At 43.4% G+C, this 27031-nt stretch overlaps 2 protein-coding genes across 2 annotated transcripts; one reads left to right on the forward strand and one right to left on the reverse strand.

Moving 5' to 3' along the window:
* The first annotated feature begins 4606 nt into the window (after positions 1-4606).
* capn5a (calpain 5a) lies at positions 4607-22296 on the forward strand. Its single transcript, XM_047339639.1, has 14 exons — positions 4607-4630; positions 5031-5288; positions 8384-8542; positions 12280-12411; positions 17857-18065; positions 18516-18708; positions 18793-18986; positions 19363-19440; positions 19639-19834; positions 19939-20061; positions 20332-20528; positions 20930-21051; positions 21536-21672; positions 21797-22296. Exons 1-14 carry the CDS (start codon positions 4607-4609, stop codon positions 21971-21973), a joined length of 2199 nt encoding a protein of 732 aa, XP_047195595.1. The 3' UTR covers positions 21974-22296.
* Positions 14524-16685, reverse strand: ompa (olfactory marker protein a). The gene is made up of 2 exons (XM_035154923.2): positions 16497-16685; positions 14524-15618 (listed from the first exon to the last, which is right to left on the reverse strand). Exons 1-2 carry the CDS (start codon positions 16563-16565, stop codon positions 15187-15189), a joined length of 501 nt encoding a protein of 166 aa, XP_035010814.1. The 5' UTR covers positions 16566-16685; the 3' UTR covers positions 14524-15186.
* Positions 22297-27031: the final 4735 nt, after the last annotated feature.

Consider the following 27031-nt stretch of genomic DNA (forward strand, 5'->3'; position numbering starts at 1 on the left):
TCATGAAAGTGTCTGAGTCATATTTCCATGTGGAAGTGCGGCCTCTCCTCTTGGTGCTCCCCCCTCGTGGCCCCCCCGTCCAGCGGCCCTGCTGAGGCGGCGGCCATGATTGCGTTGAGGCGTGTCAGAGAGAGGGAGCGCTGCTTCAGCCTCGGGGCGGGAACCGGCTCATCGGGGGCGGGGTCCGGCAGGTGGCAGTATCGATGGCCGTCCTCGTCGTACTGGTAAAGACGAATGATCCGGCTGCGACGGGCCGAACAGGGCGGGGAGGACGAAGCCTCTCCTCCTCCTCCTCCTCCTCTTCCTCCTCCTCCTCCTCCCATGATGCCTCCTTGTGTGTCCTCTGATGTTTTCCTGTCCATCTCCTCATCTTCTGTTTCTGATTGTTGAGAAATGTCTTTGTCCATTTCTCCTTCAGCTCCCTCTGTCTCATCTCTCTCTTTCTCCCTGTTCCCTTTCACCTCCTGCTCACTTCCTCTCCTCCCTTCATCCTCCCTCCTGCTATTCTCCTTCTCACCTGCGTCCTTCTCCTCCTCCTCCCTGCTCCCTCCATCTCTCTCCTCTCCATTGTCACTGTACTTGTCTTCATCTGTTTCACTTTGACTTCCTCCATTGTCTCCTATTAGATAAAGAACAGTGACCTCTCTTTCCTCTTCCTTCTCCCCTTCTTTCTTTTCCTCCAGACTTCTTCCTGCCTTGTCCTCCTCCTCCTCCTCCTCCTGCTCCTCTATCCCTCTCTTCTCCTCCTTCGTGTTGTCACATCCCTCCAGGTAGGCGGGGATTTCTTGCTGCTCCTCTCGTTTGAGCCTGAAGCTTCTCTGGGGTTTGACAGGAGGAGATGAGGCTGTTGATGAAATTGTCGTCTCCATGGTTACGCCGTCCCACACCTGTCCAATCCCAAAGGCCTCGTTGTCGTACATGGATGGCAGTGTTGTCATGGAGACCTCAGAGTCACGGTGTGGCATGTCAGGTGGGCGTAGTGATCGTACCTTTGCAGAGATCGCCCCCAGACACCTGAGAGGAAAAGGGTAGATTATATTTATTATTCACACAATTATTCCATCTACAAAATAATTTAACAGAGAATGTATGAATCCCGGTGTGAACCACAGCTGCTTCTCAACGTACCTGAGAACATGAGGTCTGCTCAGAGCTCCAGCGCTGAATCCCAACACCAACGTCAGCAGCACTGACGCTGCCACAGCTCCTGCAAACTCTCCATTTGAAACTCCTGCCGGCTTCTCCTCCTTTTCAGACGCAGCGTTTCTCCTGATCCTGAGCGTCCTGCAGCTGCTGTCCTGTTCCTGGTTCTCCTGTTCCTGGTTCTCCTGTTCTTGGTTCTCCTGATGGTGAGCACCAACGTGGAGCTGGTACGGCCACAGTGTGGTTCCCTCTGTGTGCTGCAGGAGGCAGTAGTACAGGCCGCTGTGGAGGCTGCTGCTGTTGGGGACAACCAGGCTCCCGTCCTGGTGCATGAATACAGGATCCAGTTCACTGTGAAGTCCAGGGGCCCGCAGGTCTCCAAAGGGGGTGTGCCAGTACTGGACCACACCTGTGGGGCGGAGGGGACGACAGGTGAGATGTTAGAGCTGCAGGTGGAGCTCTGTACCTCAGACGGTAAACAAAGATGAACATCTACACTTTCTCCCACTGTACAGAAATGAAGCCAGAATATCTGAGATACAAACACATTGAATTGATGCAGCCACCAGGGGGCGATCAAGATGCTTTGGCTTCACTTTTGAGGAGCTGTCATGTCGTCCATCTTGGTCGTCTCTGAGTTTTCAATGTGGATTAATCTGCTACTGAAAATATCTCCTACGAATGCACAGTTTACTTCTGTTTTAGAAACACAACAAAACCTTTTTCTGAATTCTTTATATTTTTTTTTGATATTTAGGGGACAAATTACCTGTATGACTTTGAAACATGTGTCTTGTAGGTATTTTATTAGTATTTGGTGAAACACTGAGTCAAACCTTTTAAATATTAGACATTTAATCATCAGAATCTGATTCTATCAATTTAAAAACCATCCTCCTGGACAATCATAAATTATTGCTGACTCAGGTGAAATAAAGGACGTTTCAGTGAACTGCTCAGATTTGGAGACAGAGCTCTTTCTGTCCATGTCTTTGTGTCCATGTTGATAACTGACCTGTGTTTCCTCCGTGTCCACAGTTTAAAGTCAGCTCCAGCTCTGGATGACCTTTGACCCTGCAGGTTGCAGCGACGGTCAGGGGCCCCCGGTCTGTCGCTGCTGGACTCGCTGAGGCAGCCAGAAGAGCCGTGACAGTTAACCAGCTCGTTAACATCTTAAATCTGCAGAGGAACGGAAGACTCAGCTTTTATTAATGATGAAGCTGTTTAACTCTGTGACCTGTTTGTAAAAAGTAAACAGATTCTGATCTGCAGCTGTTCGGAGGAACTGAATCTGTTGATTGATTTCATTTCATGTGTTCGTGTGTTTACAGGATGATTCTGAGTTTCGTGCTCATACAGAACAGCACCTGATGTATTTACAGACAGTGTGAAGCTTTACATGTAGATAGAGAATAAAATATTGATATTTCAGTCAATGTATTAGTTGGTTTTGGGAATGCTCATCCATTACAGCTTTTAAATCCAAGTGCCTTAAATGCAACTATTTTAGAAAAACTCTAAGGACATAACATCCTTGTATTGTATTTTATTATTTGACACATTTCTTTCTATTTTATTAGTTTTATTATACTCTTTCAATTAGTTGTTTTTTGTTTCTGTACAGATTTAACCTTTTTATCTCTTGACCTCTTTTTGGTTCTTTTTAATCTTTTGCTTGAAAGTTGCTGTAAACTGTGCTTTCATGTTTTAAATGGATTTCTTTTCATTCTGTCTGTGTTGTTTCTAATGTCTTGGTTCAGCAGCTGGAATCTGCATCTTTTATGAAATGTGCTTTATAATTAAAACCTTTTTAAACAAAACAAACAAAAAAAGCCTTGAACTCCACTCAACTTAAACTCAATGGTACATGTCCACGTTCTAATGCTATAATCAGTGACACAGTTTCAGAGAGGTGATGAGTGAATCCGTGCATGAGATGTGAATCGTAGATCTGATCGTCTCTGTGATATTTACCTGGTGTGACGGTGGATTTCTCTGAAACGCAGCCGTGTTGTTCTTCTCTGGTGTGAACACAGATGAACGTGTCAGTGTCAGTCGCCTCTGGCAAAGTGTAAAGTGCAGTTTCTCACATGACACAGTGGATGTCGTCTCCTGTGATGATGTTAAAGATTAATCACATCTCAGACACAAACAGCCTCCTGGGAAACGCTCGTAACAATCGTTTCAGGCTGAATAAAGTGGAACCTGATGAACTGAGGTCGGACACATTGATCTCATTCAGGGGAAATGACTCTGAGCGTCTCTGTTAAAGCAACATGACTCATCTGAGGCACTGCACTCTAGTGGTGACTCACAGGAACTGCAAAGACATGAGCTTCATTTGCATCCGAGCGACTCGTTTCTGCAAAATCACTGAACAAAGAGGTTTTCATTTGTCTCGTGTGTCAAACTGATCAGTTTCTCTTTTGATCTGCACACGTTCATGTTGACGTGACTGATATTTCTCACATTAAACACTGTGAGTCCAGGTTGAGCAGTAAAACCAGGAGAGCAGGGATTAGTGCAGAAACAAGGGTTTTATTCACCCAAAGTATTTTTAAGATTTATAAAATCCAAAAGCTGCTCGAGAGCTTAAACATCAGTCGACTAAACCAAACTTAACATACTGACTCTCCTCAGACCAAAGGACACCTTCTTAGCTCCTCACTGCAGGTTTATAAAGTCCATGCTGGCCAGTCCATAGATTATTGCAGGGGAGAAATCACAGTCCTCTTTGAACCGCTGTGGCACAGAGAACACCCCCTTCAGTCGACAGCAGAATGGTGCAGTCCAATCATCCTCCTCTACTTAAGTCGAGGTGTTGCAGCCGCTCAGTCGTTGTCAGGTTGTCGGGGGGGGGATGGTGGACAAGACACTGACAGTGAAGTAATGAACAAAGCAATTTTAACTCACTAAAGTGAACAGAGTGCGTGCACTTAATTTAGAACAATAAAGTGGATCAAAGCAAAGTAGCTGTGATGTTTTAATGGTAAATCAAACCGTAAACATCAGCTTTAAGGTGCAGCAGCCGGCAGGAAGGAGAAGAGTTTGACTTTCTTTCACTGGGAGTTGATGACTCATGATGTTTTGTTGCCTCCACAAAGGAGCTTGTGTTTTCACAAAGCTTCATGAACGTCTCCAGTTTGAATATCTGAGACCCTGCCGAGCCGAGCTGCTCAATTTAACTGAATCATTTCTTTGTTGTCGCAGGAACTCCTTTTTTCATTATGACACCTTAATGCTGCAGATTTACAGAAAGGTGAAATATAAAAGCTCTATTATTGTGGAAAATACAGAGCGAAGTCAAGTGGTCTTTCTTTGGTTTCATTCAACATGAGTCACAACACATTCTGATCCATGAGATGAGAGAATGAGCAAAGGGGAAAGAGAAGATCGGTGTTTTCCTTCTCATCCTGAACACTGAGTTACATTCTGCCTTCAGCGTGTGGCGTCCTCCGGCCTAATGTCTGTAGAGCAGCTGGGACATGTCTGTTTATACTGTAGATCAGCAGAAATCTCATGAGACAAAGGTTTCACTGGATTTGGTATCAAATCTCTCTGTAGCCTGTCAGTTGTTCATGTAGTCCCTGCAGCATCCACTAGGGGACAGTGGTGTATAATAACAATACATCATTTTGTAGTTTGAAGTTATTCTTTATTTCTTGGTTAGAAGTTCAATCATTATGTTCTTTATTCAGTACATTTTTAAATGATAACACTTTACAAACATTATTCGGGTTTGTTCATTCATCGTTGATTCCACTTTGTCCGTGTTGCACCTGAAGGCATCAATCAATCCGGCGGTGCCTTCAAGGAGTGTGGGAGACTTCCCCTCCCGGGGCCGGAGCTCCTCCCGCGGCTGTTTCCTCTCAGTGTGTGCGTGAGAGGGTTTAGTTCATGAGGACAGATCCGAACATCACAGAGGGACACGGAGGCAGAGGGACACCGGGACAACACCCGGAAAACACCCGGAAGCACCGGGTAAACACCGGGAAACCACCGGGACACCACCGGGCATCACCGCCCAGGAAGCAGTGTGTGTGTGTGTGTGTCAGTGTGTGTCAGTGTGTGTGTCAGTGTGTGTGTCAGTGTGTGTTAGTGTGTGTGTGATTGAGGAGCTGCCATCAAACCAAACTCCCGCTCAGGTAAATATTAAATATTATATCTTTAAATGTTTAACTTCACTCTTATCAACAGGAAACTGCTTCCGTTGATTAAGTTTCATCAGATTCTCAGTTGAAGTTTTTACTGAAGAAACTTTGACTCAGTTTAAAGAAACAGTTTTATTTTTTAACCGCGAGTTTTATTTTAACTTCAGAATCAGAAACGTGTAAAGAACCAGTTTCACTCCGAACTGCTGAGATCACATCACGTGACAGATCTGGAGAAACAATAACAAATATATGATTTTAATCTCAAATTAGATTAACGTCAACAAACACACATCCGGGTAAATGGTCTCCAAAATAAAATACAGAATGTGTATGAGGTGGAGGGTTTGGGAAACCGGGGGGGGGGATAGATTTCTAAATCAGCAGCAGACATTTATTCATGTGTGATGTGGTGTTTGTGTGTTTGTGTGTTTGCTTTGTTGTTTGTTTGCATGTGTTTTGTTTTTGACGTCATTCATATAAAACAGTGCTCGTTTAAAGTAACTACCTCCAAACATCTAAATCTTTATTTCCTCGGTCAGCGACTATAAAACAAATGTCCTCACATCAGATGGAAACTGTTGATCAAGTGTTGCAGCACAAAGTGAATCCGCTGCTTCCTCTTCCAGTCCTGATCTTTTCCACCGATGCACTTTTATTTATTTATTTTGAAGGCACGTTTATTAATTTCCCGTGTGACGTGTAGACTCTGGTTACTTCACACAGCTGAAAAACGATCGAATCTCTTTTATTAAAAGTCTTTAATGTTTGAAACTTGAACCAAGTTAGTTCACTGTGGTTCTATCACGAACCTGCTTCATGTTCCCTCTGAAGGTTCCTCAGGTTCCTCAGGTTGGTTTCTGTGTGGTCACGTGTTCAGGCTGGTTTGTGTGCTGGTGCCCAGTTGAAACCACACCCGTGAACACATGGTGCTCATCTGCTGCTGCTCGTTCCACAGACGAGTCTCTGTCTGTAGCTCTTCTCACTGTCTGTAGGTTTCACATAAACCTCTGGAGGAAATACTCACAGTACAACATCCCTTTAAAACACATCTGGAGAATCTGGAGACGTCTGTTCTGTCAGTTAAACGTGTTTTCAAAAGAATGTGTATTTATCAGTTTCACCTCATGTGACCGGTTCAAACTCATCAGTCACTTCAGTGTTGTTGCATCGTGGTGAAACTTTGAGCTTTCATAATGTATTTATAAACTTTTATCACTAAAGAAAATAAATCCACATGCAACTGAATGTTCTAAGTTATTGTAACAGAGCCGATGATTTATTTTGTTGGACTAAAGACGTCTTTGTCTTGTTGGTCTTTGTCTGTTCAGTGTCCTCTCATGTTTACTTTAAGTGACACTGATGTAATTACTGAGGATGCCATTAACTGTCTCCATGGTAACCAGCATCCAGGGTCTGGGCAGTGTTTGGAGGCTGAGGAGCTTCGGGTTAGTTTGTTAATGTTGAAATAAAACCCGTCATCGTTCACACTGTCGACAGTGAGACGTCATTTCACTTGGAAGCAAATTGAGCAGATTTAAAAAAAATCACTACAAACAGTAACTTTCCCTCTGATTCTCCAGCTTCAGATCAAACTGCAGGCGACAGGAACGGGTTTTTGTTTCAGAGTAAACGGTTTCTTCCGTCTTTCTCTTTAAACTGTTCCTTTAAAACACAACTTAAGTCCTCAGCCGGCGACTCACGCCTCCACCACTTCCTGTTTTGTCCGTCCTTACTTTATTATTTATCATCACTTTGTGAGGTCGACAGGAAGCTGCTGTTTGGACTTTAGAGGTTCCTGTTTTAGAAAGTTTGTTAACGTTGAGATGAGAGAAACTGTTTCAGAAACTCTGAGTCAGTTACCGTGGTAACGTACCCCGAGCTTCTCTGTTTCCTCCTGATGAGCCTGAAGAAACTACATCTGGATTAATGGACCAAACTTAATCAAATGTAAAAGTTTTTAACTAATTTCTCCAACTCAGGATCTTTAACTGCTGCCAGTGTTTGTTTGTGTATTAATGTCACACATGAATCTTTCTGGATTCATATGGAAGCTCTGCTCTTTATTTACCTGTTGCCGTGGTGATTCAAATATAAATATACACAAAGAATAATCCACGACTATAAAACCAAACCTACAGTAAGTCTCCCACCCTCCATGTGACAGGATGACAAACAGAAACTCAGACGGTTGTTTGACTATCACCTGCAAAGCAAACGCACACAGTCTTTAAAGAGTTGTTTCAAGAGGAGGACGACTTACAACCTTTTAATCTTTGTTTCTCTGTTTTCTGTCACATTTGCTGAGTCAAGACTTAATTTCACACTTTTATCCCTTTTGTTCGTGTGAGTATTTTGGTTTTGCCACATTACATTTACTATAATATTTAGTGTGTGAACAAAATGAGCAGTGAATTTCCTGTAATACTGTTTAAATCTTTACATTACATTACATTTAGCTGACGCTTTTATCCAAAGCGACTTACAATAAGTGCATCAACCATGAGGGAACAAACCCAGAACAACAAGAATCGAGAAAGTACAATTTCTTAAAAAAAGCAAAACTACAAAGTGCTATAAGTAAGTGCCATTTAAGTGCTACTAAATTGTTAGTTTAAAAATGTTATTCAAGGTATAGTCGGAAAAGGTGTGTTTTTAATCTAAAACTATAGTTTAGCAGCTTTAAATCCTAGAAATGTTCTTTTGTTCCACACAAAATCCGTCGTGGATCATCGTAAACATGTGCTGTACGTTTACTTTCTATGTTGTCTGGTAAAAATGCAGGATAATCTGTGTTTTAATGGAATTACAGTCAAGTATGTTTGTTTATTCAAAGATGAATAATCCACATTTGTTAACATGAGCACTTCCATCGTGTAAATCTGCCAGATTTATGATTCTGTTTTTATGTTTGCAGACATTAAAACCTAAGGGTAAAACATAAGGGTTTGAAAATGACAACTTCGGAATCATTATCTCATTAATCTCATTAATAATTAGTAAAACAATGACACAACTGCTACTTCAGCTGAAGACGATGCTCCATGCAGAGCTCTGATAAAGTGTGTGTGTGTGTGTGTGTGTTTCAGGGCGATGGGGGTTCCGTACGAGGCCAGTCCTTCTCTGCTCTTCGGAGGCAGTGCCAGCAGAATGGACGTCTGTTTGAAGACCCTCTGTTTCCTGCGTCCGACCAGTCTCTGTTCTACCAGAACAACAGCATCGGCCAAGTCACCTGGAAGAGGCCCAAGGTGAGAGCGAAGCCACAGGACGCAGGACTTTCACATGTTTTTAGATTCTACACATCGTCTGTGAAGATGTGAAAATCATTTTCTGTCTTTTTAAACTCTGTGTTTATTCGACTAATCTGCAAAGTGAGAACTGGTCCAGTAAAGTTGGTGATTTAACATCATGATGGAGGCAGAGCTACAGATCAGCTGGTTTAAAGAGGAGGCAGAGCAGGAGACAGGAAGTGGTATGTGGTTAGGAGACAAAGGGAGCATGGATCCACGGGGGGGGGAGGGGTCACATGGACTGAATAGCCAAGAATCTGAGGAATTTATCTCCCAGAAATCGTTTAAAAGTCAGAACTACATGTGTCCCTCTCAGCTTCTATCGTTTCGTACTGAAGTGATTCTCATGTCTGTGGTTGAACGAGGACAGCGAGGACGATGGGACTGAAATCACTTCAATTTTTAGTTTTATATGATGGGATGATTGTGAAGAACAGAAACAAACACCACAGTGACCCCCTGCTGTTTTGGAGCCTGCGTCTAAACTTAAGCTGTAATTGAAACAGGATGTTGTGAAGCAGTGATCACACTGATCCTAAACCGTGTTTTAAATCCTGCTTTTCTCTTGAGGTATTGAGGAACTGGTCTGGGTCATATTTACAAAACTAGCACAAATATTTAGAGGATTGAGTGGCTGGAGGGCTCGGGTCCTGGGGCTCGGGTCCTGGGGCTCGGTCCTGGGGGCTCGGGTCCTGGGGCTCGGGTCCTGGGGGCTCGGGTCCTGGGGGCTCGGGTCCTGAGGGCTCGGGTCCTGGGGCTCGGTCCTGGGGCTCGGTCCTGAGGGCTCGGGTCCTGAGGGCTCGGGTCCTGGGGCTCGGGTCCTGGGGGCTCGGGTCCTGGGGGCTCGGGTCCTGGGGCTCGCGTCTCCTGGGGCGGGTCCTGGGGCTCGGGTCCTGGGGCTCGGGTCCTGGGGGCTCGGTCCTGTGTTAGTATGTTGCCTGTGTCAGACTGTGCACGGATCAGTAACAGCTGTTCAGCAACGACTTGTTTTATATCAACAGCTGTTGAGATAAATATTTGCTTGAGAAAAGCTTTAAAACAACATGAGAACCAAGTCCGAGTCCATCCAAAGAGTTTAAACTCCATCAGATCTCCTGTAGTCAGATACATGAAGGTTCAGTTCCATACTTTTCTCATGACACCAGATCAGCATCAAACATTTCATAAAGATCACTGACGTGCTGAAGTGGAAAAAACCCTGAAGTGTGATCATGTGACGTGTACAGACGTGATTTCAGTTTAACATGTTGGTTTAAACAGTCGCTGACCCACAGTGTTTTTATTCAGTGCAGCCGTTAGTCTGAGGATGGAGAAATATGATGCTCTTAGTTTAATCACTTAATGGCTTTCCAGTTTGTATCTGCTTCTGTTTACACTGTACACACACACACACACACACACACACACACACACACACACACACACACACACACACACACACACACACACAGTGACTCAGACTGTTTAACCACTAATCACTGTGTTGCTCTATGACTGTAACATCATTATCTGCAGGTCAACATAATAATTAGCGAGCGTCACGTTTCGCCTCCTCCTCTGTCGTCCTCATCTTTCTGTGACTTTCGGCCTGAATTCTGATCAACTCCCACCAGCGTCAACAATCATCCACACGTCTGATCCAAAACTTATTTACTTTCACGTTCGTTAAATATTTGACTTATTGAAACAACAGCTTCTGTTCTGACCCTCCTTTATGTTCACAAGCTACTTCAGGCAGATCCTGGAGATCAGGAGTATGAAGTTAAAACAGGATTTCATGGACTGGATCACTCTGAGAATGTGACCGTGTCCCTCACATGTTGTGTTTCTGCTGCTGCAGCTTCAGTCCTGTCTCCTGAGGCTGAGGGGACACTGGTCTGCTTCAGTCCTGTCTCCTGAGGCTGAGGGGACACTGGTCTGCTTCAGTCCTGTCTCCTGAGGCTGAGGTGACACTGGTCTGCTTCAGTCCTGTCTCCTGAGGCTGAGGGGACACTGGTCTGCTTCAGTCCTGTCTCCTGAGGCTGAGGTGACACTGGTCTGCTTCAGTCCTGTCTCCTGAGGCTGAGGTGACACTGGTCTGCTTCAGTCCTGACACACAGCGAGTCCGTGATCCAGACGCGTTAACACAGAAAGTTGTAAAACACGGAGTCACTCCCTCTTCACCTCCACTCCCAGAACAGATCAATAACACATTGATCGGAGTGCTTTCAGTTTCCTGTTTAATTATTCAGATCAGCAATGATTGACAGTAAAAGCTCAATAGTTCACATACTGAAAAGTCCCTGAGGAGTTCCACTGAGCCGATGTACAAACAGAGAAGTCTGAAACCGGCAGAGAACAAATACAAAGATGAACGTGTTTCAGATACTTTGTGTTTCCACGATAGTTTTCAACTACGTTCTAAATGTCCCACATTGAACTGAACACGGTCCGACATGACGTGACCTTTGACCTTTTGTCATTAAACACTATTTCTCGTGTGTGTGTGTGTGTGTGTGTGTGTGTGTGTGTGTGTGTGTGTGTGTGTGTGTGTGTGTGTGTGTGTGTGTGTGTGTGTGTGTGTGTGTGTGTGTGTGTGTGTGTGTGTGTGTGTGTGTGTGTGTGTGTGTGTGTGGCTGCAGGAGAACCACCCAGGCTGGACCTGTCATGTGTGTGTTGTGGTTGAACAGATGAGGAATGTGTGTTGGTATATATATATATATAATAATACATATATAATACATGTACTTTAAATGGTGGCTTCTAATTTTCAGTCCGTTTAAAGCAGGAAACAGATCTTCAGTCCTCTCAGATCTGCTGCCCGACGTCCTGAGGACTGGATTTAAGATGAAGAGACGTTTTCTGTCTGTGTCTCTAAACTCTGGAATAGTTTCTCTCTTTCTGTTACTGTCTGTTTCAACTGAAACTTCTCAAACCATCATTTATCCTCCTCCATATCTTAAAACTGTTTTATACAGTCTGACTGATTTAATGCTTTGATGATAATATTAGTGGATATGAGCCTTTCATGGATGGGTATCAACAGTATCAGCATTCACATACTTTCACGTAGATTAGAAGATTAATAACACTCATGATAATAAATATGAAGCTGTAGCACAAAGGAAGCAACACAATCTATAGATATAAAGTGAACTTTGTGTATCACATGTTCATGGCCTGGTCCCAGACTGTCTCTCGTCTGGTTGGGTGTGTGTCTCTGGTTTATCTCAGCTCCATCATTTGGCTGCCGTCCTGCTCGCTCTGTGGTTTGTTTCACTTTGACCTTTCAGAGGTTTCTTTACTCAGAGTTTACCTCCTAATGGATGACTGAGTATCTGCCTACGCCCTCGCATTCATCCACACATGGCAGCTGCCCAGTGGGACCACATCCTACGGCTGCAGGTCACTGGGCGGCTCCTGTGCAGCAGCTGGAGGTCGACCACAGACGTTACTATAGAAATTCACTTTACAGCACAAATCTAAAATGAATTATATCATGAATGAATTCTCCTCATCTCATCAGCTGGACTTGATCAGTAATTGATTCAGTTCAGTCGTTCCTTTGTTATTGGAAAGTTCTTTCTTGGTTTCTTTGGCTCTGATGTTTAAAGATGTTTCTGAAAGTGTCGTCACTCTCATCAGCAAAATAAACTCCGCTGGTCTGAGGGGCCTCGGCTCCGTCCATGGATTCTAATGATCTCTTTCTCTTCCAGGAGTTATGCAGCGAGCCCCATCTGTTCGTGGACGGCATCAGTGCCCACGACCTGCACCAAGGTCAGCTGGGAAACTGCTGGTTCGTGGCCGCCTGCTCCAGCCTGGCCTTCAGAGAGACGCTGTGGGAGAAGGTGACACACACACACACACACACACACACACACACACACACTCTCACACACTCTCAGACTTCAGACTCTTCTTTTCAGTCAGGCTGTGGATAGATGATCTGTATGTGAGTGTGTGTTAAACCTACAACATTGATACAGAACCTTTTATCCAAATGAGCTCACACACTCACGGACAGATGGCAGCACGACACCACGTCTGACTATCAGAGCAACTTGGTTCAGTGCGTAGCTTGGGAGCACTTTGTCACGTGGACAGGAGGAACTGGGGATCAACCCTGTGAGCCGTGTGAGGTGTGGCTCCGCCGGTAGAGCGGGTTGCATGCACACAAAGTCTGTGTGTGCGTGTGTGTGTGTTGAGTGGTGTGTGTGTTGTTGGGTGTGGGCAAGTATGTGGGTGCCAGATTTGTGTGACTGGGTGTGTGTTTACTTTAGATTAGTGTGCGGTGTGGTCGTCATGCAGATTAATGCTCAATAAAGTCAGTCAAAGAATCTCCAGGATCTTCCTCCTGATCCAGATTCTATGAGTTCACTCTCCGCTCACGTCCCAAGTTTCAAGAACATCACTTCCGTAGTTTCTGCTTAATCCTGCTGTTGAACTGCAAAGAAAACTAAAGCCCATTGGTGGAGGAACCTGCAGTTATACCTGTATACTATAATACCATCTTTCATCCATTAGGTGGCGCCATTGACTTTAACAACACTGTCATCCAGACAAATGGATTTTCTGTCAGTTGGAATTAAACATTCACCAGTACACAGTAGATGCCATGAAAAGCATTTGTTTCTCACAAAATACAAATTATTACAAAAACTATTTCTTCCCTGTCAACCTGCAGGTGTTTAGATATGTGTCAGGTGGTTGTTTCCTCTGTAGATTCTGTCTCTGTGTCGTTGTTTGATTCCCGACGTGGATGTTTGGGATCGACCTCCGTGAAGGATAAGAACCTAAACATCCTCAGTTCTGTGTGTATATAACTTCAGAAATAGTTCTGATCATGTTATGAAGTTCAGTGGCCACTTATCTTTAAATCGAGTTTAATCTGGAATTAAAAAAAGCCTGATGTCACTTCTTTAGTGTAGAGTCAAGTAGCAGTTAAATGGTTAATGATAATCTGAAGCAGTTATTATTATTCAGAGTTAATCCTAATGTTTCTGCAGTCGCTTGAAGTGAGTGTGTGAGACTCGTGCATGCTGCGTTTCCTCTGTGTTTCCTCTGTGTTTCCTCAGTGTTTCCTCTGTGTTTCCTCTGTGTTTCCTCAGTGTTTCCTCCGTGTTTCCTCAGTGTTTCCTCAGTGTTTCCTCTGTTTCCTCTGTGTTTCCTCTGTGTTTCCTCTGTGTTTCCTCTGTGTTTCCTCTGTGTTTCCTCTGTGTCCTCTGTGTTTCCTCTGTGTTTCCTCTGTGTTTCTCTGTGTTTCTCTGTGTCCTCTGTGTTTCCTCTGTGTTTCCTCTGTGTTTCCTCTGTGTTTCCTCTGTGTTTCTCTGTGTTTCCTGTGTTTCCTCTGTGTTTCCTCTGTGTTTTCTCTGTGTTTTCTCTGTGTTTCTCTGTGTTTCTCTGTGTTTCCTTTCCTCTGTGTTTCTCTGTGTTTCCTCTGTTTCCTCTGTGTTTCCTCTGTGTGTCCTCTGTTTCCTCTGTATTTCCTCTGTGTTTCCTCTGTGTTTCCTCTGTGTTTCCTCTGTGTGTCCTCTGTGTTTTCTCTTTCCACCTGGTTGCTTTATTCCCGCTCTCCGGTCTCTCCGGTCTTCTGCTGCAGCTCAGTTTTCCATCAGCTGAAAGAAAACTCGAGTCAGTTTTAGGTGTCGCTGCCTCTGAGGAGCAGCCGGTTGTCCTGACACCGTCAGTGGTCCAAACACAAACACTGGTTCTGAAACTGAGCCTCTGGTGGGACGAGGACAAACCACACAGGAAGTCTGACGACAATCAGCAAGGAAATATCTATTTTCTCTTTCTTCATATTCCATCACATCAATACTGACGATGCATCTTCATAAAACCCTTTGAGGAGGTGTTTTGGTTTTGACTCTATTTTAAAACGTGACTCGTCCTCTGGTTTGTCCCCTCGTCCTCTGTCCACTGACACAGATAATAATCCCACCAATGAGAACGCAGACAGCTTTCAGTCGATATTTAATAGACTCCATTGATCTCTCAGGCTGAAAGTCATGCAACGGGAACATTTGATATTTCCATTCACAGCCAATTGTTTTATTTCTACTTAAAATACAAAAAGCAACAAAGACAAAAAACAAGTTACTCATGTTATTATCACAGCTGATCAATAAAGGCATTTTTTATTTACATGTTGTTTTACTTAGTGTCTTACAGATAATTATTTAGTTTTCAAGATAATTTCATTGTGACACATAAAAAAATCTAAAATGTTCATCATTGATAACGAGGCTTCAAAATCACCGTTAAATAATGTGTATAGAAATGTTTCATGAATTCTCATGTTTCTATATGAATTTAAAATATTTGAATATTGATGATTTATGATACATTGATCATCAAGTAGCACCATGAAAAGTACAGGAGAATTAGTTCCATATTAATTCGAAGTAAAGTGCAGTCAAACTTGTTTTAATTTTCTTCTCATAGATGATTTGTTTTTTACTAAATGTTTATTTTGTGAAATAAAACCTTTACGTTACAAACCTCGGAGCTGGAGGGAGACATTTAAAGATTTGTTCTCTCTGCTGCTACAGTGTGTTTTCTTAAAGTTTAAACATTGAACAAAATATTGCAGCTACAGGTTTGTTCTGGTAAAATGAGAAAAGTCATATTTCTGGTGTGAACTCCACCGAGCAGCTGAGGTTCGCTGCCTCCGCTCCGTCCTTGAAAGCAAACAGGAAGTACATGACCTTCCTGACCTTGGCCAGCTCAGCGATCCTCTCGCCGAACTCCTGCATGTCCGCTTCCAGGCATTTGAGCGCCGAGTCCTCGGGGTCGTCGGCGTTACGCCAGAACGTTCCGATGGGCTCCAGTAGCTGCCGGGTCATCAGGTGGGTGAGGTCAGGGGTCCAGTTCTGGGAAATACCAGTGATGGTGACACGACCGTGGCCAGAGAGGGAGAAATACCAGCGGGAGAAGTTCAGCCCCTGGATGTGGAAGTCTAGACGATACACGGCTTCGTGGGGAAGAAGCAGGCGCTCGCCATCCTGACGTTTGTGCCCCGAGCGCTGCAACGACGACACGCGAAGACGCATCATCTGCAGTGGACAGAAAGGATCAAAGAAAGGAGAAGAGAGAACAGAGGTGGAATCAGTCCGAGTCTCAGGCCATAAAACACAAACATTCAATTTGCTCAGTTGCATAAAACATGAAAACTGGTCCCACAGCTCAAAGTACAAAGCCTGAACCAGAGGATGTTTTTACTGAAGTCCTTTATGGAAGACTTTATTGATCTTATCTGAGAAGCAGTCCACAGATTAATTTTCTCTGGAGCCACTAATCAGTACAGTAATGAAAGTAGCTGTAAACCAAACTTCTCTGAATGGCAAAGGTGCAAATATACACTTGATCCCAGTCAGAGAATCTGTGGAGCTGGAGAAACCAGACAGAACGACAGGAAACTGATCTCTGATCATTTAATATAATAATATCAGTGTTTTAACTGATTAACTGACCTATGGATTGTTACACTACAGCGACATCAACACGTTAAGAACACATGTTGTGAAGAATTAAACCAGGAAGACGAGTAAATCGAGAAAATCCTCTAAAAACAGCCAAAGTTCCTGAAAATCATCCATCTGCAAAAAGTGAACTTTGAAAATTACAAACGATACAAATTAAGTATATATTCTGTTGTATTTTAATTTTAAAGTAATATGAGTATTATTTAAATATATCCATGTATAACATTTCATCAACTGTCAAAACTGTGACGTTTATATTTTTACTAACGTGCACAAACTTATTAGGTTCAATCTTTGTACATGCAAAACACACACACACACACACACACACACACACACACACACACACACACACACACACACACACACACACACACACACACACACACACAGCCTGTGGAGTCACTGTGCTGTTGCTGAAGAGGAGAAGTGTCAGGTCAGAGTCTCACCTCCGTCAGAGCAGTGTCTTCTCTGAATGTCAGCCCCATGGCGTCGGAGGGCGTCTCAGCCTGGGCCATGTCTGACTCGGAGGTTCTGATCCTGGGTTGTGTGGAGGGCAGCGCTGCCGGTCTGCACGGAGCCTGAGGTGGATGAAGCTTTGCAAGAGTTTCTGATTCCACCCCCACCTCTCTTCCTCCCTCTCTCTCTCTCTCTCTCTCTCTCTCTCTCTCTCTCTCTCTCTCTCTCTCTCTCTCTCCAACTCTTTCCATCACAGTTGGGCAGTGCCTTACTGTTGCCCCACTTCCTGCCCCGGGGTACTTTGGGTTGCACACATTGATTGGCGTGCCACAATAAATGAGCGAGAGAAGGGGGGGGGATGAGATCGATGAGAAAACTGGATCAGTCAGATCAGTTAGTCGTCTTTTTGTGTGCTCAGCCCCTCAGTCCTTTCAAACACACAAACACACACACACTTCTTCAAATATGACTTTTAATGTGCATTTTATTTGAACTGTCATGAAACCAGCGAGAGGATTTATATAATTAGATTTATTATCTGAGGTGTAATATTACGGAGCAGGTTTGAAATGTCTGAATATCAAATGAAAACACTCTCAGGTTTTCTTTAAGGCGTTAAGCAGGCGGGTGATGTGTGAGGGCGCTTAGCAACCGAGGGAGCTGATGACGAACAAGAGGGAACTCTGGGAGTTTCCTGAGGGCGTCTGGGAGCTCGACTGGTCTTGGCTCAATGGACCATTTATTTATTTATATCATTCACTTCACTGACGTCTGTGTGTGTGTCTGTGTGTGTGTGCGTGTTGTCAGTGGGGATCTTGGGGCAGGATATGGGTGGATGGCGTTCCCTTCTGAAATCTTTAGTTAATTATATATGCAGGAGGTTAATTAAGGGGAAAAGTGGAAAACCTGATGTATTTCAAATCTTTAAGAACAAATAGAAGCTGTGTGATGCTTCTTTATTTACTAGATTATATATATATGGTGAATTTAAGTCTGTTTTAAACTTGTTTTATGTATAGTAACCGGATATTAATTGTTCTCTTTTATTGTGTTCAACAGTTTCCTGTTTCTCTAAACAAGGTTACAAAGTGCTTTATAAAATACATGTGAATAAAACAACACAGAACAAAACAGGAATAAGATTGATAACATAAATGAAAATAATAAAAACATAGAATCAGGATATATATGTTTTGGCTGGAAGCATAAGGAGTTAGCAGCTCTGTGATATCAGTGGGGGCCAGATCGTGCTGAGCTTTAAAAGAATATTAAAATCAATCATAAATTTAACTGGCAGCCAGTGAAGGTCCCCCCCCCCCTCTGATCACATGTTCTTGTTGCTTCTCTCAGGTGATCCCGAACTGGAAGGACCAGGAGTGGGATAAAGACAAACCGGAGTCCTATGCCGGGATCTTCCACTTCCAGTTCTGGCGGTTCGGTGAGTGGGTGGATGTGGTGATCGACGACCGGCTGCCCACGGCTAACGGGGAGCTGGTGTACTGTCACTCCAACGACAGCAATGAGTTCTGGAGCGCGCTGGTGGAGAAGGCCTACGCCAAGTAAGCACGTCCAGCTGGTCCCGGTCATCTCCCTGTTTTCTTTAGTGGAATAAAACCCTTATTATGTCGGTTTGGTATATGAGACCGTTCCTCTTGTTGTAATTAAATTGAACTAAATTGAATAACTGTGTCGCACCTGGATTATTCTTGATATTGATATAGAAATATAGTTGTTGTGTTCATTGAAAATAAACCCAGAATCCAGATCGCATTAATTTGAGCTTCAGTTTCTCGATACTGTAATTTGTAGCTTCCATCGGCCGTGATGCTGCACATAGAAGAATTTAAAGCTTTGATTTGATGCTTCTTGAACAAATGGACATCGAGAGTCAAAGCTGATTCTCCCCCAAAGACTTTATGTCCATTTCAATCAAGATGCAGGAAAGAATCAACAACAACACATCTGTACAGCATCTGTATGAAAGTAGGACTGAGTCGTGTGTTTTCCAGAATGTGCGGATGTTATGAGGCGCTGGACGGGGGCAACACGGCCGACGCTCTCGTGGATTTCACCGGCGGCGTGTCGGAGCCACACGACTTGATAAAGAACGGATACAAAGACGATGATGACAAACGCAACGAGCTGTTCGAGAGAGTCCTGAAAGTCCACGACAGAGGAGGCCTCCTCAGCTGCTCCATCCGGGTGAGCAGAGGTCAAACACCTCGCTCCTGCTCAGTGAGTAAACCACTCGGCTTCGTACTGACTGAACCGGCTGTGTCGTTCCAGGCAGCCACGTCGGCGGACATGGAGGCCCGGCTGGCCTGCGGACTGGTGAAGGGTCACGCCTACGCGGTGACAGACGTCCGCAGGGTGAGGCTGGGTCACGGCCTTCTGGCCTATTTCAGGTCAGACAAACTCACCATGATCCGCATGAGGAACCCGTGGGGCCAGAGAGAGTGGAACGGGGCCTGGAGCGACAGGTGAGGAAGAGGAGGAGTGGAGTGACAGCAGAAGGAGATGAAGGAGCAGAGTCAGTCGATAAATGTTGGTGTCAGACTTTTTACTGTGGAGATGCTCAGGTTGTTCAGTGACGTTGCTGTTAATCGTATGCATTTAGAGGTGAATTTCATTTCAGGGTTTGACTTCATGTCGGAAGCAACTTTTTAAGGATTTTTAAACCTGCTGATAGAATCTGTAGCTCCTGATTATTTGTCTTCAGAATTTAAGTTAAATGTCCTTTTTTCCCTCTTTTGCATTTGTCGTGTTTCTGCTGTACAGTTGACATCTTCTTGAAAATCTTAGCGACTCAGTGATTTCATTCAGAGATAACAAAGACGACTGACTGTGTGTGTGCAGCTCTGAAGAGTGGCAGAAGGTCAGTAAGAGCGAGCGGGAGAAGATCGGCGTCACCGTGCAGGATGATGGCGAGTTCTGGTGAGGTTTAGAGCAACGCTGCCCTCTGTTGGCAAAGCAGAGGTGCCTGCATGTGGCACTAGGTGACGCTGCACCTGAAATGAATGAACATATTCTGTTTCTTTCTCATTCCTCCTCTTTCTGTCATCATAAATATCACTGAGTAAAATGTCTCTGATCATAAATAAACCAGAATTTTCTTTCTCTCCATTTCTGCAGGATGACATTTGATGATTTTATCGATAACTTCACAGACCTCATCCTCTGTCGTCTCATCAACACGTCCTACCTGAGTTTCCACAAGACCTGGGCGGAAGCTGTGATGCGGGGCTCCTGGCGTCGCCACGACGACCCCCTCGTCAACCGAGCGGGGGGCTGCAGTAACAACAAGCCCTCCTTCCTCCAAAACCCACAGGTAGTCTCTTCTTTAGAATTCCTCAAAACGTTGCACTTTGTCATTGTCGTTGAAAGAAAGAATGACCTCTGATAACGTGTGTGTTTCTCTGCTCTGTGTTGTAGTACGTGTTCGATGTGAACAAGCCAGAGGACGAGGTTCTGATCTGTCTGCAGCAGAAAGACCGCAGAGCCAGACTGAGGGAGGGACAAGGGGAAAACCTGGCCATGGGCTTCGACATACACAGAGTTAGCAATTATCATTTTCTTTTTTCGAATGAACAATGAAGATATTTGTGACGGTGACTCTGAATCAAGTCAGATTTATTCTTGTCGTTTGTTTGCAGCCTGATTAATGCCAAGAAACACAAAAGAGAAAAAGTGGTTTGTGTAAATCAAAAGACAAAAACTACTTCTTATTATCAGTCGGTAAACAGAGGCTCTGTTTCTGTCCTGCAGAGGCAGAATGAGGGACTTCAACATCTGCCTCTGATGAACACGTCTTGTCTCCGTGTGCAGGTGGAGTTAAACAGGACGTATCGTATGCACGTCACACAGCAGAAGGTTGGTGGGAGCGTCTACATCAACTCAAGGTCTGTGTTCCTGCGCTTCGACCTGAAAGAGGGACGCTACGTCATCATACCCACAACCTTTGACCCCGGCCTGGAGGGAGAGTACCTGCTCCGCACCTTCACCGATGTGTCCTCAGACTGCAAGTAGGACCACGCTGCTTTTTCTTTGTTCCTCTGCAGCATGATTGAGTTTTTTAAATGACAAACGGATAATGTTAATTAAACGGAAAAAGAATACACTTAAAAAGTAAATCTGCAAAACTGTAAATGTAATTAAACAGAGCGGAAATCTAAATGTGAAATAACAAATAGGGACGGACACCGTATGGCGGGGGGACATTCACTGCTGAAGCAGAAGCACAGTCGTCTTCTAGCAGTGCACGTTCATGTGTTTTGGGGGCGGAGCTTTGACAAGAGGGCCGATGGGAGGGGATCAGAGTTAACCTGCTCCAACCCGAGCTTTGAACCACAGTTACACCAACAACATAGATATTTGATTCTCCGTAAAAACATGAACACCATCTGTCTCTCTGTCTCTGCTGCAGGGAGTTGACCCAACATGAGCCCCCACAGACCTGCTGGTCCGGGCTGTGTGGGTACCCCTCTCTGGTCTCTCAGGTCCACGTGCTGCAGGCGAACGGACTCGCAGGACAAGACTCGGATGGAGGTAGATTTAACTTTATTCTTTCTTTTTCCCAGGAATCGTCAACATAGACTCAGACGCTGGAAGGAATATTCCAGGAGGTTATGTTCTCGGCTGAGTCCGTTTGTCTGTTACTGAGCAGGATTACACAGAAATGACCGGACGGACCTCGGCCAAACTTGGTGGAACGATGTGATATGGGATCAGGGGGCGGATTCAAGAATTTGTTTCTCTTACTTTAACATTGTGAGGACGTTTTTCAATACTTTTCATTTCATGGATCTTGAGGAAACAGATCAGTCAGGATTCGGGGACGGATATTTATTAATGTGTGTTTGAGATTTGGTCCAGAACCAAAGAAAATTGTTGATCTAGTGAATTTAAATGTGGTTTCATAAAAGGACTGTTGGTTTCAGTGGAGGATCGTTTACCTCTGGTCTCTAGTAACAGTTGTCGGTGTATGTTGTATTGAAAAGGTGTGTGTTTGTGTGTGTGTGTGTGTCTCCAGTGTCAGACCCCTATGTGATCATTTGCTGTGAGGGAGAGAAAGTTCGCTCTCCGGTCCATAAGAACACACGCAGCCCCGTCTTCGACACCAAGGGGCTGTTCTACAGGAAGAAAGCCAACAAGCCAATCACCATCGAGGTTCGTGTGTGTGTGTGTGTGTTTGACATGTGTGTGTTTGACGTGTGTATGTTTGACGTGTGTGTGTTTGATGTGTGTGTGTTTGACTTGAATCTGTGACTCCCTCTCGTTCCGTCTCTGTCAGATCTACAACCACAACGCGCTGATGGACTCGTTCCTGGGTCAGGTGACGCTGCGGACTGATCAAGGTGACTTCCAGCAGACGCTCCACCTGCAGGACAAGGGCAATCGCCGTGACAACGACCTCCCCGGTACCCTCACTGTCGCCATAGTGACCAGCACGGTGCTCACCAACATCTGAGACAGTTCCGCCAAACTGATGCAGCTGATTCAGAAACGTTTACATCTTAACATGACAGAGGTTTACTTTTTGGAAGATTTTGACTTTAATGAAAGCGACACATCCAGCAGGAGAACCGTGAGACATATACAATCACATGGAACTTTTTGTTTTAGCTTCGTGCCTATAAATGTGTGTTTACAACATTATTTACAGGCCCTGTTGTGGCTTAACGTCCAGGCCACACTGGTCCGACTGGTGTCTGCTGCACGTGAGCCGGGCTGCTCTTCTAGAGCACTGGTTCTCAAATGGGGGTACTAGCACCCCTGGGGGTACGTGAGATTTTTAAAAAATATATTTAAAATTAGCATCCATTCAAAAATCCTTTAAAAATTGTTTTTTAATAAATATTCAATCAAATACAAGTGTTTAATAAATCAGACACTGATGGCACAGCGCTGTGTATTACATCTTTTTTTGAACCAAAAATACTTTGCGCTGGTTAGGGGGTACTTGTCTGAAAAAATATTTCACAGGGGGTACATCACTGAAAAAAGGTTGAGAACCACTGTTCTAGAGAAAACGATCTTTCACCACAGTTTCAATATCTTATCTGTAGAAACATAAATATTTGCAACACTTCCTTTAGCGGTTTCAAAGTAAAAGCCTTTCTGTTGACTGAACCAAAGAGTACACAGACTTTGATTTAGTCGAGGAAATACAGTCGTCCTAGCAGAAACATCACGTATCAGCTCCACAACAGACGCTCAGCAGATCCACGACACAGCCAGACGCACCCAGTGTGGCCCAGGTCTTATCTTAACATCCTGTTTACATTGTTTTCTTCTGATTGGATCTCATCTTATCTTCTTCAGCAGCTACTTTATATCCCACTGTTTAGTCTGTTTGAGCTTTTTTATCTTTTATTTTAGTTTACTGTCTCTAAATCATATAACTGTGCCTCTTTATAATGTTTTTTATGTCCTTGTCTTTTATATTGACAGAAGCTTTACATGTGAACTTGCCTTGTCTAGTAAACACAGAAATATTCCAATGTGGCATCAGCTTGATTGAATGCACTCAGTTTGCAGCTCAACCTAATGCAGTGAAATACCTAATGCACGATATGTTAACTGTTCCAGAAAGATGTCGATTCACTTCATGGTCATTCCGGAGGCTGCAGTTTGTGATCCAGACGTGTTTGTGTCATTTTTAACAGGTTAATCCATCCATCCATTTATCCATCCTTATCTAGGTTATGTTTAATGAACAATTCATGATATTATTTGTAGTGTCGAGTCGGAAAAGAGTGAAATGGGATATTAATGTCAATAAATTCATGTTACATGGTAAATGATTCTTGGCCATATCTTTCCTACTGGTGTCATGGTTTAAATTCAATTAAATTTGGTATTAAAAGGTCTTAATGTGTCTGAAATTTTAATTGCTGAATTCTGCTAAAATATTATCATTATCATATTGTCATTTGAAGTCAAAATTTGAAGTGCAGAGCGCCGCATCAAGTCAAACGCACCTAATGTGTCCAAACAACAAGTTCACATAGTTAGCTTGTCTCAGATCTCATGGGAATCGTTTGCTTCTGTCTGGTTAGTCCAGCTGACCAATCCTGCTTCAAACGGATGTTGGGACCCCCGACCTTATTAACATACAGAGACAGAAATACATAAATACAGGAATAAATGTAAAAATACAAAATAGTCTTTTCATTACCAAAATGTATTTATTTTTCATTAATTTATGTATTTAAGTATTTATTCCTGTATTTATTTATGTATTTATCTATTTCTGCCGTGGGCCTACACAGGCTTTCTCATATGTCCCCACAATACAGGTAAATCAAGAACATACACACACGCCTTGTGTTTCCTTTAATGTTACCAATCAAAGGAAAGCGTTGATCTCACAAAGCTATGATGTGAAACAACCGTATAGAATTCTACACCAATCACTGAGTAGGGGAAATAAATACATACATTTAAAAATGAATAAATACATAAATGAATAAATGTAGCAATACAGCAATTAATAGATAAATGTAAAAATGTAAAAATAGCCTTTTTCATTAGTAAATAATTTTTTCATTTATATTTTGAATTATTTATTTCTGCATTTATTTATTACTTTATTTCTACTTATTTATTTGTGTGTGTGTGGTGCGCAGTCTTTTTCATATGTCCCCACAATATCCATAAATCAAGAATGTACACACACTTGTATTCCTTTAATGTTACCAATCAAGGGAACCCTTTGATCTCACATGGTTATGATATAAAACAATAGTGTAGAATTCTAGAACTAAGATGGACCAAGTGTGGGAAGAGGAAACAGAAGCAGAAAGAAGACAGTCATTCACCTTGATGTTGTTGCCACCAATTTAATCCTCATTATTTCATTCTATCTTTATTCATTAATTAATTGTGAAATACTGTGATCTCACAGTGTATCTAAAATCTATAATGGCGAATTATCTCCAAAAAAAAATGAACAAAAGATACCACCACCAAGCGTGGAGCAGCAAACAGGAGGAGGCCAATCACTTCTTGAAACAGAAGGAGATTCTCAAGAAAATGGAGGCTCTCAAGACTGACTACCAGATTTTGCAGGAAGAGTTGAAAAATGGCAAAAAGAGGCAGCAAATACTCTTTGAAACTGTTCAACATAGCGAACGAGAGATCCAAAAACTTCTCCTGGACAAATGTGCCAGTGAGTTCAAAGCAGAGAAACTGAGCGCAGTCGTGCCGAATCTCAAACAGCAGTTAGCTGAGTGTGAGAGGAAAACTAACAAAGAGAAACAAGAGGTAATTTCGTGCATAAAAGCAGAATTCAACCAGAAGTTAGCTCGGCAAATGGATAAAGCAGACAGGGCACTGAATGAGCAGGCGAAAAGACATGAAAGTGAGAAGTCAGCAATGAAGAAACAGCTCGAGACGCAGAAGAGAAAAATGGTGGAGAAATTAAAAGACCTGCGGGAAAAAGAAAAATCCAAGGAAGTGGAAAGGAAACAAAGAGAGGCTGATAGAAAACTCAAGTCGCAAAACTACCAAAAAGTAAGTAAACAGACATCGACAATGAGGCTGAATAAGATCTGGCCCAGATTTAAGGACACTAATGGACAGAAGGAATTAAGTAAAGACCATCCGCTGCAGATCCTTGCACTGAAAGTCCCAAACATGGATCTGGAGGTGGAAACAGTAAAAGACCTGCCTATGGCCATAGAAATAAAAGGAATACTGAAGAAAGCTCCCACTCTGACGGACACTCGGTCAGAGCTTGAAAAGCAAATAGCGAAGTGCAAAAACCTTGAGGCGATTCTACGACATGCCAAGAACGACATCGAGGCGTGCATGCTCAACATTGAAGAGCCGGAGAAATTAAAATGCACAGTTATGGACATGAAATCAAGCTACGTAGACCAAGTGGATGTAAATGGGATTGTTACTCTGAAGAAAAAGGTTACTTTCAATGACGACATCGAGGTTTTCAGATACGTGCTGAAGCAACTGAAGAAAACTAAGTTAAAACGAGAAAGACAATGAGATTTTTCCATGAGGAGAACATGAGATTGAACAAACTGAAAAAAGTCCAAAACGCACCAAACGCTCAGACTAGTGACAAAGGGAACTACGATAGAAGCGCTCCCAGTATGAGGTCTGCTGTTTGAGGATCCTTTACATTTCTCTCACCACCGTTGCCACAGGAAAATGTTGCGTCTCAGGAAATAATATTGTAAATTTGCATGTTCTCCCGTGTCTGTGTGAGTTCTCTCCGGAGAACTCCGGTTTCCTCCCGCACCCCGAAGCCACGTAGGTTGATTTATTTGACCGTAGGTGTGAATGGTTGTTTGTGTGTTGGCCCTGTGATACTCTGGCAACCGGTCCAGGGTGAGCCCGCCTCTCGACCAGCGCCAACTGGGATGGCTCCAGCTTCCCCCACGACCCCCACAGGACAAGTGGCATAGAAGATGGATGGATACATAAATAAAAAACACCAGAACACCATGGATGTATATGCTCTTTTTATTTTAAATTGTCCCCAATAACTAAACTAACAGACTAAGAAATTTATGTTATAGCAGTATAAGCAATTATGGAGCCCCTGAAGTTTTATCTTGTCTGCACAACTTATTATCTTGTGTGCACACAGAGTAAATATCTGAGTTGTAAAAACATGACTGGCCGATGCTTTGAAGACAACACTTAGGTGTTTTTATAGCTTTTAAGAGTTTTTTTTAATTGCTCAAGTTTTATGATTGAAACCTAGTCTGTTTTCCTTCAGTATGCTCAGCAAATGATTCCTGACAATCCTGTGTGTCTGCGCAAGAGACACAAGAATTTCACTGTGTAAACATACTCAGACATTTGTGTTCTCACATACTGGAATATTCAGGAAAATATCACCAAAATATTGCAGAACGCCCCATCTGGCTTCATACCACATCCTTCCACCAGGTTCCGTGATAATCCACCGAATGGTTTCTGTGTAATTCTGCTAATAAACAAACAAAGGAAGACAAAACATAACATCAATAATTCTACATATAACTCAACTGCACATTTAATTGTTGTATTGTACGTTGGAGGTTTTTCATGTATTTCCACCATGGACAAGATTGTGTGTGTGTGTGTGTGTGTGTGTGTGTGTGTGTGTGTCTGATTACAACCTCCCCTGTGCTGTGTCTCATCACCCCCTCCTCTCTCTGTGTAACTGGGATCAGTGGCAGTGAATGAGCAGCTTGCCGTGTCACTGTTAATACCAACAAGAAAGAGGGAGGAGGAGGAGGAGGAGAGAGGAGGAGGGAGGAGGAGGGAGTCATTCACTGCTTCAAACTCTGTATACCTTCATATGAAAGAAAGAGTCAGAGAGTAAAGAGCAGAGGAAGAAGAAGAAGAAGAAGAAGACTGGAAGTAAGGAGAGAAACTCAGGAAGAAAGAGACATCTGCCGAGAGAGAAGGAGAAGAGAGAGTGATAGTGACAGAGGAGAGAGAAGGGAGAGAGAAGGGAGAGAGAGAGAGAGAGAGAGAAGGTCTGACGTGGGAGGAACAGGACAAAAATGAAGGT

This window comes from Hippoglossus stenolepis, chromosome 4, assembly GCF_022539355.2.
Source record: "Hippoglossus stenolepis isolate QCI-W04-F060 chromosome 4, HSTE1.2, whole genome shotgun sequence".
NCBI classification, from domain to species: Eukaryota; Metazoa; Chordata; class Actinopteri; order Pleuronectiformes; family Pleuronectidae; genus Hippoglossus; species Hippoglossus stenolepis.

What these genes read in the sequence shown, in the direction of transcription:
- capn5a (XM_047339639.1), top strand. Translation starts at nt 4,607, where the DNA reads ATGTCTGTAGAGCAGCTGGGACAT. An exon ending in CTGTAGAGCAGCTGGGACAT is followed by an intron (nt 4,631 to 5,030) that starts GTCTGTTTATAC and finishes TGTGCGTGAGAG; the next exon opens with GGTTTAGTTCATGAGGACAG. An exon ending in TGGGCTTCGACATACACAGA is followed by an intron (nt 20,062 to 20,331) that starts GTTAGCAATTAT and finishes CTCCGTGTGCAG; the next exon opens with GTGGAGTTAAACAGGACGTA.
- ompa (XM_035154923.2), bottom strand. Translation starts at nt 16,565, where the DNA reads ATGGCCCAGGCTGAGACGCCCTCCGACGCCATGGGGCTGACATTCAGA. An exon ending in AAGACACTGCTCTGACGGAG is followed by an intron (nt 15,619 to 16,496) that starts GTGAGACTCTGA and finishes TGTCCACTGCAG; the next exon opens with ATGATGCGTCTTCGCGTGTC.